General features: G+C 39.4%; 1 protein-coding gene across 1 annotated transcript in view; it reads left to right on the top strand.

The window, feature by feature from the left end:
- Nucleotides 1-2,376: 2,376 nt before the first annotated feature.
- PLCXD3 (phosphatidylinositol-specific phospholipase C, X domain containing 3) overlaps nucleotides 2,377-18,547 on the top strand; it is a gene marked incomplete at its 5' end in the record, with an annotated part of 24,079 nt that continues 7,908 nt past the window's right edge. The window contains one exon of the mRNA XM_010015497.1: nucleotides 2,377-3,085. Within this exon, the coding sequence (XP_010013799.1) occupies nucleotides 2,377-3,085 (709 nt within the window). The remainder of the gene's footprint in view (nucleotides 3,086-18,547) is intronic.

Raw genomic sequence — 18,547 nt, 5'->3', positions numbered from 1 at the left:
TGTGTGCTTTTCTCTGTACCTTCTGTGGAAGGATCACCATTTTTAGGCTCAAATATATGCATGAAGACCTTAATTAAGAAAAGACACTTTTCTAAACTATCCTGTCAGTGTCTAACTGTGATGTTTCCCACTTCCCTAACCTCTCTTCTCTGTTTTGCATTACCAGTAGCTAAAAGCTACTTGCTGACAACTTATTCCCCTTAGATTTCTGCTTTGAGAACTGTGCTGCCTCTCTTGACTGAAGTAATTTTAAGTAGTGATTGGCATTGTTGAGTTTTGGCCATGGTGGTTGACATTAGCTACTTCTTTTGCAACTTCAGGCTGTCAGTGGCTGTAGATCAGGCATAAAAGGGTAAATGGTTTAATTAATCTTAATACCATTTTGAACCTACTCTGCAATCAGTTGATCATGGTTATACATGTATTCTGACCTAAAATCCTACCGAAATAAAGGGGGCTTCAATGGACAATGTGAGAGTTAACAAGAACCATCCCTTGTTAATATCAGTAGCTATGCCTTGGTTTAAGCAAGACTCAATTTACTTTGATTTCTAGATTAGTGCAGGTTACATTGAGCAGAACATTTAATGTATCTCATTGATCTCCCTGTAATACTGTTGAAACACAAGTCATTGCTCTAATCATTTGTTTTACTGTTAAAATTCTGTATGCAGATCTGGTCCCCCAGGATATCAGTGTGTAACCAGATACTCCATGATCTAATCAGCTTCTGCAAGAAATATGTTATCTCTGCAACACTTTGCAGTAGAAAGCTTAATCAAAATGGAAAATTTATCTAATATTTAAAGTAAAAGGCAGTTCAAAGAGACAGCCGTGAAAAGCAGGGCTGTACAAAACCTTAAGACATTTCTCAGATTAAACAAAGCCAAATCCAAGCCAGAGTCTAAGATGATTTTTTTGTGACTTCATTTATTGTTAAGGAAGAAAATGTTATAGCTGTCACTTCAGTTTATAGGGTTTGTTCCAGTTCAGTTAAAATAGCATTGCCATCAGGAATGACTGACTAGCAGGATTTCATTAATGTGGTACTTGCCACAGCATGCGTGCTTTGGAAAGTAATTTTTAAAGGCACCTACAAAAGTATCAGTAGCAGGCAAGACCTGTGCTCTGAACTCATTTTGATGCTAGAATCTGGATCTCTGAGGGCCTAGTGGTATAGTCCTTTTCTGAAATAGAGTCCTGCTGACACTGAAGGAGTTTTGAAAGCAGTGTTACAAAAGTTCTGGAGCAGACCTCCTTGCTACGGTGAGTCTGACCAGAAGCATCCCTCTAGCTGGGACAGCAGGACTGTGGCTCTGCCTGCAGCCAGACAGTATTTCTGTATAAACTGCCAGATTTCACCATCAGTGTTCAGAAGGGTAGTGGTATTCAAAGGTGATAAGCATCTTCTAGTGTCAGCTCACCTCTCCATAAAGTAAGACAATGACCCTTACAGGGGAATGATCATGAGTTTGCTGATGTCCTTAGCTTTATCAGCTGCTTTCATGTAAATGTCTGAATGCTGAGCAAGATAAGTTGTTTTGTGGTGGAGGTTTTTTTTAATGGATGTACCTTAGAAATAGTATTTTGCATAGCAAAGTGTCTCATACATTTTTATTCGTCTTTGTTTTGTTGTGGAAAGCGGTAACTTCTGTACATAGGCATGTTAAGTACTGCGTCTTGTTCTTGTCGAGAGCACGCATTGCAGTTTCTGTATTGTATCAGTGGCACGCAGCGCTATCCTTGGCTTTATCTGTTGTACTTTTGTAGTAAAGGAAACTAAAGAATTTGAGGTAAATTTAAGAAGGGAAACTGCATCCAGTAACCTTGTTGATGAGACTTGAAATAAAGATAAGGTTAGAAAGGTTACGTGGTCTTGACATTTTCAACTCATATTTTAGCTGTGATGTTAAGCCAGCTATGATGCTACTGGTTTGTTTCATGGGGTTTCTTTAGTTGTTTTAATTTTTTTTCTTTGTTTCTGTGAACTACACAGTGCATGATTCAGTGTGCAAGGCCCGACTCTCCTCTTTTCATTGGCTCTAGGGGACTTATTATGGGACTAGGTTTGTTGGACTTACACCAGGATTGCTTTGGTGTTCAGACCCCAATGACTTCAGTGACCTTAAAGGCATAAGAATGAGAATAAAGGAAGGAAGTGACCATACAAGCCGTGGAAGTAGTGCCTGTTTACTTCAAGTTCCTGCAAGGTGCTGTTGTGGTAAATGCTGAGAGACAAATATAGTATATTGAGAGAAAGGGCAGGGGAGGAGTCTGTTGGTGAGTGTTGGTACAGGTCAGAAAATTATGAAGAATCACTAATGATTTTTAATATATGAATACAATATTGATGGTTTTCTTCTATTGTGTTTTTAGGTTCTCATGACTCATTTAGCTTTTACATCGATGAAGCTTCTCCAGTTGGTCCTGAACAGCCAGAGACGGTCCAGAATTTTGTGTCTGTTTTTGGGACTGTGGCTAAAAAGCTGATGAGGAAGTGGCTGGCTACACAGACCATGAACTTCACCAGCCAGCTGGGGGCAGGTATACGGTATTTTGATCTTAGAATTTCCACCAAGCCCAGAGATCCAGACAATGAGCTCTACTTTGCTCATGGTTTATTCAGTGCCAAAGTCAAGGAGGGTCTGGAAGAGATCAATGCGTTTCTTGCTGACCACCCAAAAGAAGTGGTCTTTTTGGATTTCAATCACTTCTACGGGATGCAGAAATACCATCATGAAAAGCTTGTCCAAATGCTCAAAGACACATACGGAAACAAAATGTGTCCTGCTATATTTGCCCATGAAGTAAGTCTCCAGTACCTGTGGGAAAAGGAACACCAAGTGCTGGTGTTCTACCACAGTCCAGTGGCTCTCGAGGTAGCATTTCTTTGGCCAGGCCAGATGATGCCAGCTCCCTGGGCAAACACAACAGATCCAGAAAAGCTGATTCAATTCCTCCAGGCATCAGTCACTGAAAGAAGAAAGAAAGGTTCCTTCTTTATATCTCAAGTAGTGCTGACACCAAAGGCTAGTACGGTGGTGAAGGGGGTTGCTAGTGGTCTCAGAGAAACGATCACAGAAAGGTAAGTTTCTGGGACATAACATATGCTGCTGTGCTAAATGTGTGTGTTTGGTAATGCTGCTTTTCTAATTCCTTTTAAAGAAACTCCATTTTACCGTGGGTTAGTCAGAACTTGTGCATAATCTTAAAATATTTAGAGATACACATTGAAAGACAAGGTTTTGTATCTTGAAATGAAAGTTTGCTCTAAAGCCTAATAACATATTGTGTAATTGGGATTGGTTTAGCTTTTTTTTTTATTTCTTTCTTTCTGGGGTTGAGTTTGTTTGGTTTGGTTTGGTTTTTTGGTTTTGTTTTGTTGTTTTTTGTTTTTTTTTCTGAGTGCAGGTTTTTCCATTTGGTTTTTCAAAGGTGGTTTCTTATGATGAGCACTGAACATCTTGTCTTGGATTTCCTTACTGATGTGGACAAATCTATCTGAATGATCTAGATCATTTAAGTTTTTATTTATGCATCAGGTTCAGGTATTGGGTAGATTATTTTTTTAATTTTTTTTTCTTGTGATTGAAGCCTGAAACTGCAGAATTTGGTTCCTTAGCTACCTTTACATACCTTAAAGATGCACAGCTTTTCTCTCTGCATAGCATCACACATTATATCAAAGATATTAGGACACTGTTAGAGTGAGTTTGCCTCCAAAGGAGCCTTCATTTATCATACAGAAATGAGACTATAGACCACTGTAGAGTCTCTGTATATGGAATACTGTGTTGACAGGCCATTAGTTGTTAGATTACAAAAAAAGCAGTCTGCGCAAGACATGCGTTATTTATACCATTCTGACTTTGATAAATCACAGCAAGTTTTCAGCTTAAAGGCATATATGTATGACTGTTCTTGCCAACTTTGTAGGAAATGTGAAATTTAATGCCAAGACACAAGAGCTATTTTTTCCCTTAAAAAAAAAAGGAAAAAAAAAAAAGAAAAGAAAAAAAAAAGGAAGGGTTGCAGAGTGTAAAAAATTTATGCTGGGGGTCAATGGCCTTCTAATGCTCTGCTCTCTGCATGGATGTGCCTGTGCCAGGAAGGTCTATTGGGAACGCTGTCCTCTTCTGTATGAGATGAATGACGCAGTGCCTGTGACACTACAACCTGCAAAAGAAAACATGCCTCATTTTTGAGAAAGATTGAGCCATTTTTATGGCAGCTCTCCCAAGTGACTGTTAACTTGAAAAAACAAGGAAAAACTTTATCTGAAATGGTAAAACACTGACACAGAAGGTTTTATAAGCACTGGAATATGATTCAGAAGTGCTTGTATGACTGCACTTGCAGCTGTTTGTATATCCTTCACGTTTTTATAAGTCCATTGGACTAGGGATCTCCCTTTCTGCAGAGTCTGAAGAGCAATTCTCTCTACTGCAATACTTCATGGATTTCACTGTTAAACGCTCTACTTTGTTGTTTGGGGATTTATTTTCTCTGGTAAACATCTTTCTGAGTGTTCTTTAGACCATGAAGTAGCAAGATCAAACAAACTACCAGGTTCTTTTTAAAACTTGCTGCATCAGTAGAACAGCCATTGAAAAACCCTTTTGTTCTTCTCTGACTCATAATGTGCTTCCTTAAAGCTGTTCAGAAAACTAAAAACTTAAAGTGGATTGTGGATATGTTTGTCTGAGCTCTGAATGACTTGAGCTTTTGAACTCTTAGTAAGCCTTTCTCTACAGCAAACTTTGAGTTTATAACTTGAAATAATTGGGCTGGAATACCTGTTAATGCTGTTTCCAAACTACAATTGAGATTTTTCACATGAGCTCCAAATGCGTAATCAATGGCTGCTGCATGAATATATTTTTTTTCCTTATTTGCATAACTTTTGACTACTGCAAAAGAAAGGGATCTTTAAAGCTATCTCTAAAACTAATATTTAGTCTTCTATGTGTGGCATCTTATTTTAAATTTTTATTTGTATTTTTATTACTAAAATACACTGTAGAAAAACACAGGCTTTGAATGTGTGTTAACACAGAAACTGAGCTTCTATATTGTTAACTGGTCTAAAAGTAGACTCAGAACTGATCCTTATTTGATGATGATCCTGTTAAAAAATAAATAGATGAGCAATTAAAGGATGCAGCACAGTTAGTAGAATTTACAGAATTCACTTCAATCTCACTACATTAATGTTGCAGTAACTTAGAAGCCAGCTCATACGTTCCAGCTGTACCGTTTGTTACTTTGAACTGTCTCATAATTAGTTTTTATATAAAGATTATTCTGTCCTTTTCAGAATAAATGCACAGACCAAATAAATACACAATTATTGTGTCCAGGTAGATAACATATGTGCTTTTGTTGCCAGTTGCTGCATAGTTTCATACATTTTATGCTATTTTCTGCTTATCAAGTAATGCTGGGGAAGAGCTCTTCATTAAGAATGCATTATTTTGCTTTTAGCAGCAGTTTTGTAACCATATTTGGACGGGGTTTTTCCCTCACACTAAATTTTGAAAGATCTGGATGCAAATGTGGAATATGATTGAACTTTTCAAGTAATTCTGGTGTGGGTTTTTTCCCCCCTAAATTAAATACTACATTGCAGAAATGTTTCCTTTGGCATTTTCAGACATAACTTGTAGCTGTCTCTATTTCTGCCATCTGCAGAGTAGCCATTTCACTTATGTATTGACTTAATTCTGAAAATAAAGCAAAGTTAAGGTCCTTTTGGATCCAAAAAAACATACAAGGTTTTGATGTCTGAAGTTGTTAGTCATGAGATTACGTACAATTTGAAAAGCAGTATCCACCTTGCAGGAAGAACCTGGTTTCTCAGCTGCAGCATTCATCAGACCAGGAAAACTGCAAGCAGACACTGTGCAGCAGTCCATGCCCCTTTCTGCTGTTTTGTAGCTCATGTTGTGAAAGAAATATTCCTCCATAGCCAAGCTGTTTGGTTTAATAGGTTTTCATTGCAGCTGCATGTGGTGGTGGAGGTCTACATGTTCAAACTGCAGTAGAGAAGTCTCCTAAGGTGATATATTTCAGAAGGAGAGGTGATGTTTTTTCTCAGCCTGTTCCCCATAGCACAGATAGGCAAGATGGGAGACACACGGAAACTTTGATTAAGAAAAGTTTCATGTTTCTGAGTTCAGTAGAAGATGTACCAGGACTGGGTTTTACTGACAATGCTTGCTCACAGGTTTGTTATCATCTTAGGTAATGGTCTGTGGAGACAATAATTTGGAATAAGGAGAAATGATAAAGTCATCAAGATTTCTATTTGTGCAGAAATACAAGAGGCAAAAGCCATTTGTTGTATACTCTTCTTAGGACCACAGCTCGTAATTGCAAATGTATATAACGCATCATTCACCTTCATTGCTTGAATAAGAAAGACGGCTTGCATGACTGCATGTTATGTTTCTTGAATTTGATGAAAAACTTTGAGGACTAACAATATGTTTTCAGGCTTAACATTCTGTCAGACACAGTTTAGATGCCAAGAAATACTCTTTGATTAGCAAACAGTATGTACCAAACGAATTGTATTCCCACTGCTTATTGAATTAACTTCACAGTGAGGCAGCTGCCTTTAATACATTTCAAAGGTGGCTGTGAAACAACCTTTTCATGAGTGTAAAGTTGTTCTCATAATGATCTACTTAGTTTTCTGATTTGCAGTGAAATTGCTAATTTTATCTCTGACACTGGAGACAAGCATGATACTCTTTGTTGTCTCTGAGGTTGAGTAATATAGAACAGGAAAAAATAGAACTCCTTCAGAGGATGCAAAAGTCCTGTGGTACTTTTAAAGCTTTCAAGAAATAGAAATAAACACATACCCTGCCAATTGTCACTTGATTTCCAAATTAATCTCTAGGGATAATGTTCCCTCTATCCCACATGTGACTAAATCCTTGCCTACCATGCTAAAGCTTCCCCCTTAGCAACCAAAGCAAATTTAAAAAAAAACAAAACAAAACCAAAAACAAAAAACCAAAATCAGAAAAAAAACCAACCTGCACATGAGAATGAATTTTTGAAGTAGAAGCAAAGCAGCCAAACTGTTAACAAAAAGGGTGGTAAACAGGCCATAGAAGCTGTCTGGAAAAAAGCCATTTCTGGGTGCAGACATAAATCTAAGCAGAGTCAGATTTAGCTAGCAAATTGATGGATATTAAATGAAAAATAATCCCTGAAGTTTCAAGAAGCATTTTTTGAAACAGTTGCTGAGGGTGCACTCGTCCAAGCCATATCTCAGCCAGATGAATTTGTGAGAGTTTCTGTGTTGGTGGAAGAGTGGGATGTGATCATATTTTGATCCACACTTGATATTGACCTGTATTGACTTGATATTCCCTATTCTGTGAAAAAGAAAACAACAGAAATGTCAACTGCGGCAGCCATATTTTCCTAATTGTCTAGGCATCCTTCCTGCTTGTAACCTTGATATCTGTCTCCATTATGGGCAGCAGGAGAGCAGGAGGCCTCAGTGAGCTGGTTTGTGTTTAGGATTTAGTGACCCCATAGCAATATAGGTGGTCTGTGAGCTCTTTAACTGCTGAGAGGCAAATGTAGACTCCACCTCTCACTAATGTGTATGGTACAAACTATCGTTCTGGTATATTACTAGGGAATTCAAAAATACTCTGGGGACTCCAGCCTAATCCTTAGTATTTCTGTTCTTCCTCCAGCTATTCTTAATTACTTTTCTAGTCTTTCCACACAAGAGGCAATCTCTGTGTTTGCATACAGAGCAATGCAGAGAGACCTTGCTTTCGTTTGGAGCACCTGTCTGCCATGTCAACAGGCCTGCACAGTAAAATTCCAAGTAGGCTGTGTATGTTCAGCCTAATTTTGCTGGCAGGCATTTCAGTGGCATTTCACCATAGGAGAATCTGTCTGCACAAGGATTTTAATACAGTGTTCCCTTGGGAAGTGCTGGGTGGTTGTGTCTGGTGGCTTTGGTCATGAAACTGGAATAGGATTAAAATGCCCAAAATACACAAGCACAGGAGTTTTAATAACTTTATCTACATACAGATTAGTATCCTGTGGGATTTAGTCCAGAAAGGAAGTTGGCATAGAGATCACCAGCTCTGTGACCACCGGAACTGTCAGTGGCTTAGCTTTGGGATGTGTGTTTAGGGTAGTTGGCGTGGTGGTCTCTTCTTCTGGGTTGGGGTTCATAGAATCATAGAATCAACTAGGTTGGAAAAAACCTTTAAGATCATCAGATCCAACCATTTCTCCAGGCCTGCCAAGACCACCACTAAACAGTATCACTGAGGACCTATTTTCTACATGATTTTTAAAGAGTCTTTTCCTCTGTTAGGCCTGCTTGTAACTTTTATCATGTTATGCACCAAAAGACCCGCTTGCAGTTCTGTTATATGCTGTGTTACTACTTGTAAAGATATTTTATGTGATCCCATCATCACATTCTAAGCACCACCAGACCCTGCATATACAGAAGGCAGCAAGTGGTTTTCATCATGAAAGGAAATGTTCATTCCTCCAACCCTGCTGCTGTAAGCTGTCACTAATGTCTACTTGTCTCAAAGATTTCATGCTTCAGTCTGCATGGCTGCTGTAGTGAAATTGCAAATGGATCATTAAGTCAGTTGGGTTTTCTTTGATCTTTCTGACATTACTTAGATCACTGAGGAAACTACAGCTAATAGTCACTAACAAGTGCTGACCCAGGGGGAAATGCATTAGTTGATGCTTGCTGCTTTTACCTCATTTTGAAGGGAATGGTTCCTTGGTGGGTTGGTCATTCTCTTCATTTATAAGGTACAAAATGAATACGGAGATTTACACAAACAAGCCTTTCCAGATTTATTCACAAGGTGGCTTTCAAGCTGATAATGAGTTTCTGTAATACAAAACCATATATATTAGCAAATATACCTGATTAGTTTGTAACATTCTTGAATCCATGTTGTATTCACACTTGCGTGCTGCAGTCACCTTCAGAACTATTCTAGTAAGTAGATGAATAGGTGCACCCTTGTCAATTTTTAAGCAGAGAACTGGGTAGTTCTAAGAAGCAGTCACTGTGTGTTTGGAAGTTTGAATTTTTAATCTCCTCTAGATGCTCTGTGGCCCTGGAGTGGTAGGATGTGGGTAGAAATTCTCAGAAAACTCTTGTCAGCTCTTAAAACCCTGTTGCACATGCTGTATCATTCCTGATGGGTTTGAGCAATTCTCAGTATTCTCCAAAGCCTTAGAGGGCTTTCTAGACAGAATACATCTGCATTCTCTCTAGAGAAGTCACCTGTATATCCCCAACTTCTGTAGTGGCTGTGTTGGTTTTGATGGTAGGCTAAGGAAGCCTTAGCTACAGAAAGTCCCTGGGATCCATTGTCAGAGAGTATACCAAGCCCCAATTATTTTATTAGATGATCCCCATGCTTATAAACAAATAGCCTTTGTGGAGTGAATGAGCAGGTAGGTATTCAGGTAGCCATAGTTCTGTTGGGACAAAGCCTGCAGAGGATGCAGTAAGGGATCCTGGCACCCTGATGCCACATTTGTACAAATGGCTGCAACAGGGTGAGTGGGAAAGGACTTGTAAATAGGAAAGGCAGCCAGGCCAAAGGTCTTGATGATGTACCACCTTCTATATGACGCAGAACTTGCACAGGCTATAAAAATGCCCATGTTTTCCCTCTGTTAAAACAGAGATGATAAAGCTTGTTCCCTAGGAATTCAGTAATGTCTGTGTGATGCAATGCAGTTCTTTCTCAGGGAGCAAGCTTATTTTTATTTCTTTTGTTCTGAAAGCCTGGAAATGTTTAACCTCATTTTATTGATCTTTTCTCTACAACTTTACTTTTGGACAACAGTTTCATAATTCCATTTTCTTCCAGGATTTATTTTTCTGGGGGTGAAGGATGTGGGCTAAGATATAAACTTTATGTATTCAGAGATTATAATAAAAGATTGCCTACAATTATAATGCTAGCATTGCATGTATTGTCCCAGGCTGTACAACTGCTTCACCAGAGCACAGCCTATTATAATAAAACATCTTTGAGTATTTATCTCAGACACAAAGAAAATAATAAACCCCATGTCTTTAAGACACTGAATGATCATAGAGTGGGATTTGACCTTTGGCAATATTTTAATATTGTAGCTGTTGATCTGAGAGTTTTTGTAACTAAGCAACTGTCATCCAGAATGTATAATATCATAAAATAGTATTAAGATATAAAGGAGAATGAGTGGTTAGAGTGGAGTAGGAGCCATGGTGAGCTGCAGGCACTTTCCAACTGAATTTTTGAGCTGTAGCACAAAGGAGGAATCCTACCATCATTTATTTCATGTTGGGGTATTGAAACCTGCTTAACTTTATCTTTCAAATGCTGCCATGGTACTCTCAGTTGTGCCAGTAAGAACTGTTGTGTAGTAAATCAAGAATCAAATTAGATCTTTGGTGATGGCTTCCTTAATTTTGTTGCTGAATGATGAAGGGGGACAGCCATGGATCTTTATTCCTTCCTACTTGGATCTACATACTCTGAAGTCCAAAACTAGCTTCTCTCCTTTCCCAATGAGACCTGTTCAAATTACAGCTGTAAGGCAAAACCATAATCCAAATAATTGCTACCGGTGCTGGGGTTGTGACCACTATCCCTGTGTCAGGAGGAGGATCTGCCTCTGCTCATGACCACTGTTATCGCATCTGTTCCTCAGCTACCTTTCACTATCTCTCTTTTCCCTCACACACTCTTTTAACTTGGTTTTCATTTCTTGCTCTGGGCTGTCGCAAGCAGTCAGCCCAGCAAGTTTCATTTCTGCTTCAGCTACATGCATGGTGATGGTTAGGATTTGGACAATTAAGGTGAAATAATTAAATCTGAAGCTAAAGTGTAACCATCAGCCTTTAAGTTTGCCACTGGAAGGAATTAAGAAAGGCTATTTCATACCTAGAGGTGCTGTTTCAGGCTGTTATCGGGTGCTGGTTGGTGGTCCTGAAGCTCACTGCTAAAAGGTCATCAAGGTACTTGTGTGTTGTCTGAGATCAGTGCTGTTATGCATGGGGCATAGTGAGTGTCTGCTCCTAGTTTGGTCCATCTGTTAAGCATCCTTCTGCAGAAAGTAAAGGATAGGGCTGAGCCAAGAAAAGTGAGTAAGTTCACCACTTCAGCACTGGAAATGAGAGCCATGCTCTCACTCTGCTCTCACACCCTCACGCCATGCATTGTAGGTTCCTCTGAGCTGTTACTAATCTCAGCTCAGAGAGTATTTGGCTGACAACGATCTGTCTCACCTCTGCTGCCGGCTCCCTCTCTCCATCAGATGGCATTTCAGTGCTATTACTGCCTGGCTGCACTAGAACAGAAGAGACATAAATGCAGCTGAACAGTTTTCTTATGGTAGAAACCTCCATTCTTTTAGCTCTGCAGCTGGAGGAACATTTGTGGAAACAATAATCCATATGATTAACTTCTGGGGTTTTTTTCTTTTAAGCTACTTTCTATAAAAGTTATAGGTAGACTGTTGCTTGAAAAATATTTTCCAGCTCAGACAAGACTACCTTTTATTCTCTAGTAACTGGAAATAATGCACTGGATGTACTGACCACAAGGCTCAGTTACTGTAATTCCTTCTCAGCAACCTCCTGGGCTTCTCTCCTGCTTGCAGCCAGCATCGACCATACGGGCTGTGCAGCTGTTCTCAGGGTACATCTCTTCTGAGATGCAGACTTACATCTGCTTTGTTTTTAAAGTGATGCGTACTTTCCTCCAGGCTCATGCTGTGAACTCTTGTCGTCTCTTAAATAATGTGTCCTCTGATGCACAATATACCAGCACGTTGTGTCACACTGACCAATGCTGTGTTAACAGGTCTCCCTCCGAGTCACTCCTGGGTGAGGGGTGCAGGGTCTCTCTGGCTGGTCTTTGATGCATGATGTGAGGCAGATGCTCAGCTGAGGCTGACCACCATCAGCACCTGGTGTGACAGGTCTGAAGGAAGAAGGGTACCAAAGCAGCTCTATGGTGAATGTGCAGCTTGGTTTGTGCTGCAAGAGGACTATAGCAAGAGGAGTGTGAGGAGAACACTGCAATAGGAGTGTGAGCCACCACAGTGACTCTCATAGTCAGTGCATGACCGATGTAACAAGACTCTGTTTCCTTGTGGCTATGGAGCAGAGTGGTCCAGCATGACTCTGTGAAGGAGGAAGGAATGACCTTTTGGCAACCTCTTCTTGCACACCTCTGGAGTGGATGGACCTCAAGGCAGAAACAGGGGGAGCAAAGTCCCTCCCACTGTAAAAGAAGATCATGTTCAAGACACCCTGAAGGTCAAAGGAGGTGATCCTGCCCCTCTATTCCACTCTGGTGAGACCACCCCTGCAGTACTGCGTTCAGCTCTGGAGTCCTCAGTACAAGAATGACATGGACCTGTTGGAGAGGATCCAGAGTAGGGCTACAAAAATCATCAGGGCATTGGAGCCCTTCTTCTCTGAGGACAAGATGAGAGAGCTGGGCTTGTTCAGCATGGAGAAGAGAAGGCTCTGGGGAGACCTTATTGCAACCTTTCAGTACTAGAAAGGGGGCTTTTACGGAATATGAGGACAAACTTTAGTAGGGCCTGCTGTGATAGGACAAGGAGGAGTGGTTTTAAACTAGAGGAGGGTGGATTGGGACTCGGTACAATGAAGAAATTTATTATGATATGGGGATGGTGAGATGCTAGCGCAGTTTGCCCAGAGAAGCTGTGGTTGCCCCATCCCTGAAGTGTTCAAGGTCAGCTTGGATGGGGCTTTGAGAAACCTGGTCTAGTTGAAAATGTCCCTGCTGATAGTGGGATTGGTTGGACTATATGACCTTTAAAGTTCCAATCCAAACTATTCTGTTATTCTATGACCTCTTTGTTATGGCATGTCTCAATAAAATATCTCTCCTGGCTGCACTCCAGGAGGATTTTAGTCTATGGCTGATGTATCTGCTGGAATCCCTTGCTATATTTTTACAAGCTGTATAATGCATTTTTAGTCTACCTTTTCCCTGATGGACTGTCATGTGGTCTGTTTCATTTGTGGTATAACAGCCCTAGTTCATCAATGTGAAGATCTCATTAAATAAAATACCAGATCAATTCAGTAATACCAGTATTACTGGAAACATGAGACTTCTCACAATGTCTGCCTATTTTTAGTTCTGATCAGAACCAGTAAGAGCTCTCTGAATCATCAAAATGTTTTTGTTTTTAAAGCTAATTTGAGATCACATCTGTGGTATATAGGTTAATATTTTATTTGTCTTTCTAAGAGTCTGGTCTGCAGTTGTTAGTTTTTTCAGATGGGACAGCATGTTTGTGTAAATTGTTTCCACCCAGTGATTACAAAATCATTTGTTCTTTTTCCCATTGGTGTAGGTTTTTATTGAAAACTGCAGGTATCTTAAAGTTTACTCTTTTTTCCAAGAATGCATCTTTTTGTGTTTCTCCAGGGAGAAGTCTACTTTAGCAAAACATGAAAATATTTCAAATTTGCATTTCTATTCTGTCTTGTCTTCAGGTTTGTGTTGTGGTCTTAATTATATGTATAATATTTAATGCTGTTTCTATATTCACAGCTTTTCATTACTGGATTCAGAAATAGGTCTTGAACTTTATTTGGTGGGACAGGCCAACATTTTGTATTTGCTTTTGAATTCAAAACAAAATCATACTTTGAAATGCTGGAGTTTCTCACAGAATAATAGTTCTTGATTTCAGGTCGGATCTATTTAATACCACAATGGATGTCTACAATTAAGTACGCAGATTTTACTTGCCCCTCTATCACTGTTGATCAAACAACAGTCTGCAGACAATTTCATACCTTTTTTTTTCTCATTCCTAATGTCCGTTTTAATTTTGCTTATGACTATTGGAAATTACAGTTTTATCCATTCTCTATAGAGTGTGTACCACTGGCCAAGCAAAGTAACAGTATTACTAACAATAATTATTCACTTGTTGTGCATGGTAAAAAACACAATAAAAGGACAGAGTTTTTCAAGGATACACTGTTGTCTAGGTAATACTGTAGCATAACTCCAGGACTTTTACTCTTTTGCAGGAAAAATAAGTCAGAATCTGTTTTAATTTTTCTCTAAGTAAGTTTAACCTCATTATTTTGTTTAACCCCTTATTTTGGCCCAAATGCTCCCCTCAAAAATTTAGAATTGTTTGAAGTCAAGTCAGACAGCAGGATGGTAGAGATAGTCCAGAGTTAATGTTTTGGGACTATGCAGTGTGGAAGAGTCTGTCACAGCTTCATGACTGATATGAATTTTGCTGTCAGTCACGTTTTGTTGCCCTAAGTGTCATCCTCTAGACATTCCAAGACTGTTGGTATAAGGTTGATTTAAAAGAAAAAGTGACTATTAACATTTGATTACAAAATCTGCCAGTAATGAATGTTAAAAAGCTCAAAGGTCAGCATAAATATCTACCAGGGTGAAACAAGCAGATTTAATCCTTTTGGTGAATTCTTTTCCACAGGGCAGTAAGTAAACTGTGCCATGGTTGCCTTAATGATAGGACATTTTTAGTTAGTTAAATAACTGTATTAATTCTGTTTATCCTCATATTAAGTTCTGCTATATTCAGCATGGATCTTCATCCAGTGTTTAAATTACGCGGATTCCTCTCGATGTCTTCTTTGTGACTCCTGGTATCACTGGGGAAGATGTTTTATAAAAGCTGTAAGAAGGGAATACATTTAAGCAGAGAGGAGAGTGATCTGTCTAATTCCCATGGCAGAATTACTGAAGGACTAGCATGAACATTGCCCACAGTGAAGGACACATATAAAAAACTGTGGTTTAGAGTGGAAGGCAGCAAGCATAACACTTGTATCTAAAAATGTCAGAGGAATGCTCTAAGTCCCCACAAGCTTTCAGAAGAAGGCAAGGAGACTGAAGAGTTTAACTGGAAGGAAGTGATAATTAAAGATACAGAGGTTAATGGAAAGTAGGATGAACACTGATGAGGTTTTGCCAAAGGTGGACAGGGTCAAACAATCTTCATTTGTTTTTGTAACTAATTCTATGGATATTTTACAGGAAAATTTTGCAAATTTAGAATGCAGCTAGTGAAGTATTAAGTAGGATATTATCAACCAAAATGGAATTTGGGAATTGGAAATAGAGTTGGGACTGGCTGGAAGAACCACACTGAAGAGAAAGTAATAGTAGCATTCTTCAAAAAAAAAAAGCCTGTTCATCTTTAATATTTCTGTGAAGGAGCTTGGATTCAGATGTAGGTGACTGCTAATGTTATCTGCTGATAACACAAAATAAGAGGATATTATCGTAACAGAGGAAAGCCGAGAGGTAACATACAGGAAGAATTGGATGCCTGCCAAATTTAGAAATGAGCTGGACCTCAGTAGTATAAAATACAGTCATAGAAATGGGAGCAAGTTCTGTTAGGTTGGGATCGCATCAGCTGGGGTAGCCAAGCAAGACAGATGATGGTTAAAACAGCCCTCAGTGGAAAGCACTGGGAAAAAGAGCAGTATCTTCTTGGTATGCACTGAGGCATCTCCAGCATGTGCAGAAAGGTGGTGATATTTCTGCCCAAGGTGTGGGCAGGATATATTTTTGGATATCCTATGCAATTCATGTTCTGGGAAGTAGATGGAAACTGGCACAAATGCAGAGGGGGACTACTAACTAGGAAAAGCAGTGAGTGAATTGCTGAAGACATTGAGAGAGCTTGTCTTGTTTATCCTAGCACAATGAAGCCTGAGAGGCTATGTGATTACTGTCTATAAATATCAAAGGGGAATAAATACCGGGGAAGGAAATGAACAGTTTAGGCTAAAGGCCAGTGTTCTCACAAGAGCAACACTTATACACTGACTAAATAAATTCAGCCTGGAAGTGACAGAAGGGCTCCTTGCCATCAGAGCAGTGAAGTTTTCCATCAGTCTTACAGCTGGAAAAGTGAGAGTGAGAAAGGTGACTGCTTTTAAGATGGGCTCTATTGGCTTTTGAAAGAGGACAGAGATCATTTGCAGATTCCTGCCAGGCCCCCTTCTATGGGAGAATGTTGCAGCTGCTAACCCACCTTTTCAAAGGCAGCTGTGCATGGTCTTGTCAATGCCACTGGCTTTGTCACTGGAGGTTGGAAGAGAGGACTGCAGGATGCAGCAGGCAGCCTGCTCGGTTGCCTGAGGGAGTCCCGGGAGCATTCATGTCTCAAGGAATGTAAGAAGTCACAGCTTGGTGATGAGGAAGCAGGTGCTGTTGCAGTATTAGTTCATGGCACCACAGGCTACCAAGGAGTCGGAGAAGCCTATGTCAGGGGGACAAATCCTCCTGGTGTGGGACCACCATGGCAGGAAGATAGCACAAATTTGGCATAATTGGTATAATTCAGGGTTTGTCATATAAATGCTTTGGGTTTGTTAAAACTGGATTGAGAGGAAAGCAAGAAGAATGAACAAGGAATAGCTCAGGCAAGGTTGCTCCTGGTAAATGATTCACAGTAATGCCCAGGGTGCTATGTAGGATATCGCCTCCGGGATCCAGATGATTAATAAAGCTGGTTTAGCTGTGCAAGACCAGAGCTAGAAGCCAGAAAATGTATAGAGGATCATAAGCAGCTTAGTCTCCCTTTCTGGTGAGATGAAGTGGTTGTGGAGGAGCTACTGCATGTGCGATGACCCCAGACCTGCACCAGACTACAGTGCTGGGTGACAATGACAGTGTAATAAGGATACTTGGTGCTGAGTATCTATTCTATACACACCTTGCAAGGGAAAAAATAAAACGTTTTGTGCAAGAAGGCTTGGTGGAGAAAGAGGTGGAGGAAGTTCAGTCCATGCAAAAAGGTAGCTGATAATACAACCAAAGGAAGCAGAAGAGGTGGGGCTGAGATGGAGAGAGGTACAGCAGGGAGGAATTTTAATGCTAAACAGAAATTTGCTGGGAAAACAGATTTGTGAGCACCACTGATAGTATTTGAAAATTGGGTCAAACTTGATGACTAATTGTATTTGATGAAAATACGTAGGAAAACATTTCATCTTGATATTTTCTAATTTCTTATTTCAGAAGCATAGAAGTGTTGCAACAGTTTCAATATAACTTTTATTTATAAACGACACCTAATTTAAAATCATTTAAAAGACCAAAAAGTAAGAAAAGAATGTTTAATTGGCTATGTTGAACGTTAACTAGACATTCAGGTTTTTTAATTAACTGAAAAACTGTATGTTCCTTTTTAATTTTGTGCCCCACCATCTCATTTCCTGACTTTTTTTAATCACATCATTCAAGTCAGAGCTGTAATTATGCCCAGTTTCTGTTACTTGGATGTGCAGTCTGAAGCTCTTAGTATATCCTGTGTTTCTTCTTGCTGTCCTGATAGCAGCAGTGATGAAAACTTACTATTTCCTTATACCTTTTTTCAAAGGCAATTATTTTTGACACAGTTTTATATTTAAACTTTGTTGGGTGGATTGTGTCATTGTAATCTGTTCGAGGTTTTACAAATGAAGCAGATTCCCTCCTTCTCTAGAGAATCAGAAAGTGGTAAATTTCTAGGAACGCTGCAAAACCCATTCTTTAATGCAGTGTTCTCTGATTTGAGTATAGTTATTTTCCTTGAATTTTTCAACAATATATGAATTATTCTACAGTATGACTATCTGAATAATGTATTGTTGAATATACTAAGCAAGGTACTATGGCAAATTGCTGTGTGCAGTTTTCTGTACTCTGGTTGTCTGTTTTCTGCTACTGCAGACTGACTTTATATCTCCATTTCATGAAACAAAAAAATCAGAACCACTTAGAGTTGTTTATTGGAAAGAAAATGGAAAGTGTTTTACTCTGTACTCAATAGCAAAGGATTCAAATGTAGGTGAGATTTAGCCTAATTTTGAAACATCAGGAAGAAAACTATTTTGCAGGCTACACCATTAGACTAAAAAAAGAAAAAAAAATCCTTATTTTACCTATTTAATTAATTTGGATTTACTGTTGTATCTATTTCAGTGGAAACTGTGCAATGATGTGTAAAATTCTGTTACAGTCTTACAGTGGAGTGATAGAGCTGGCAGCCAGAAGTTTCTTAAATAAACTGCCTCCAGCCTACCTGCTCTGCTTTCCCTGATAGCAATATGTACCTTTTTATTAAATCTTCCTGTTATTCAAAAGTGGGATTTTCAGAATTGCTCTGCTAATTCATCAGTGTTCCAAGGTTCTAGGCAGAGCTAGACACCAGACTGGTAAAAATCACTGCTGCTTCTTTCTGGTAGGCACTATTTCTTTGTTCTTCACATTAAATTTTAGACAGACTATCTATCTCCTCCATGACCAACATTTTTCTTGTCTTTTTTTCTTCTTCCCCCCTCCCCATTCATTGCCTTTTATTTTCTCTTTTCTTTATTACATCATTCAAGTTTTACATGTGCAAGAAGGTGAGTTTTGTAACAAGGGGCTGAGGCATAAGCAGCAAGTGAACTGACCTGAGGAGTAGCTGGGCAGCTGAAGTCCCATACCAA

This window comes from Nestor notabilis, unplaced genomic scaffold (assembly GCF_000696875.1).
Source record: "Nestor notabilis isolate BGI_N333 unplaced genomic scaffold, ASM69687v1 scaffold8285, whole genome shotgun sequence".
In the NCBI taxonomy this organism is placed as follows: domain Eukaryota; kingdom Metazoa; phylum Chordata; class Aves; order Psittaciformes; family Psittacidae; genus Nestor; species Nestor notabilis.
This window is presented reverse-complemented; position numbering and strand designations above follow the sequence as displayed.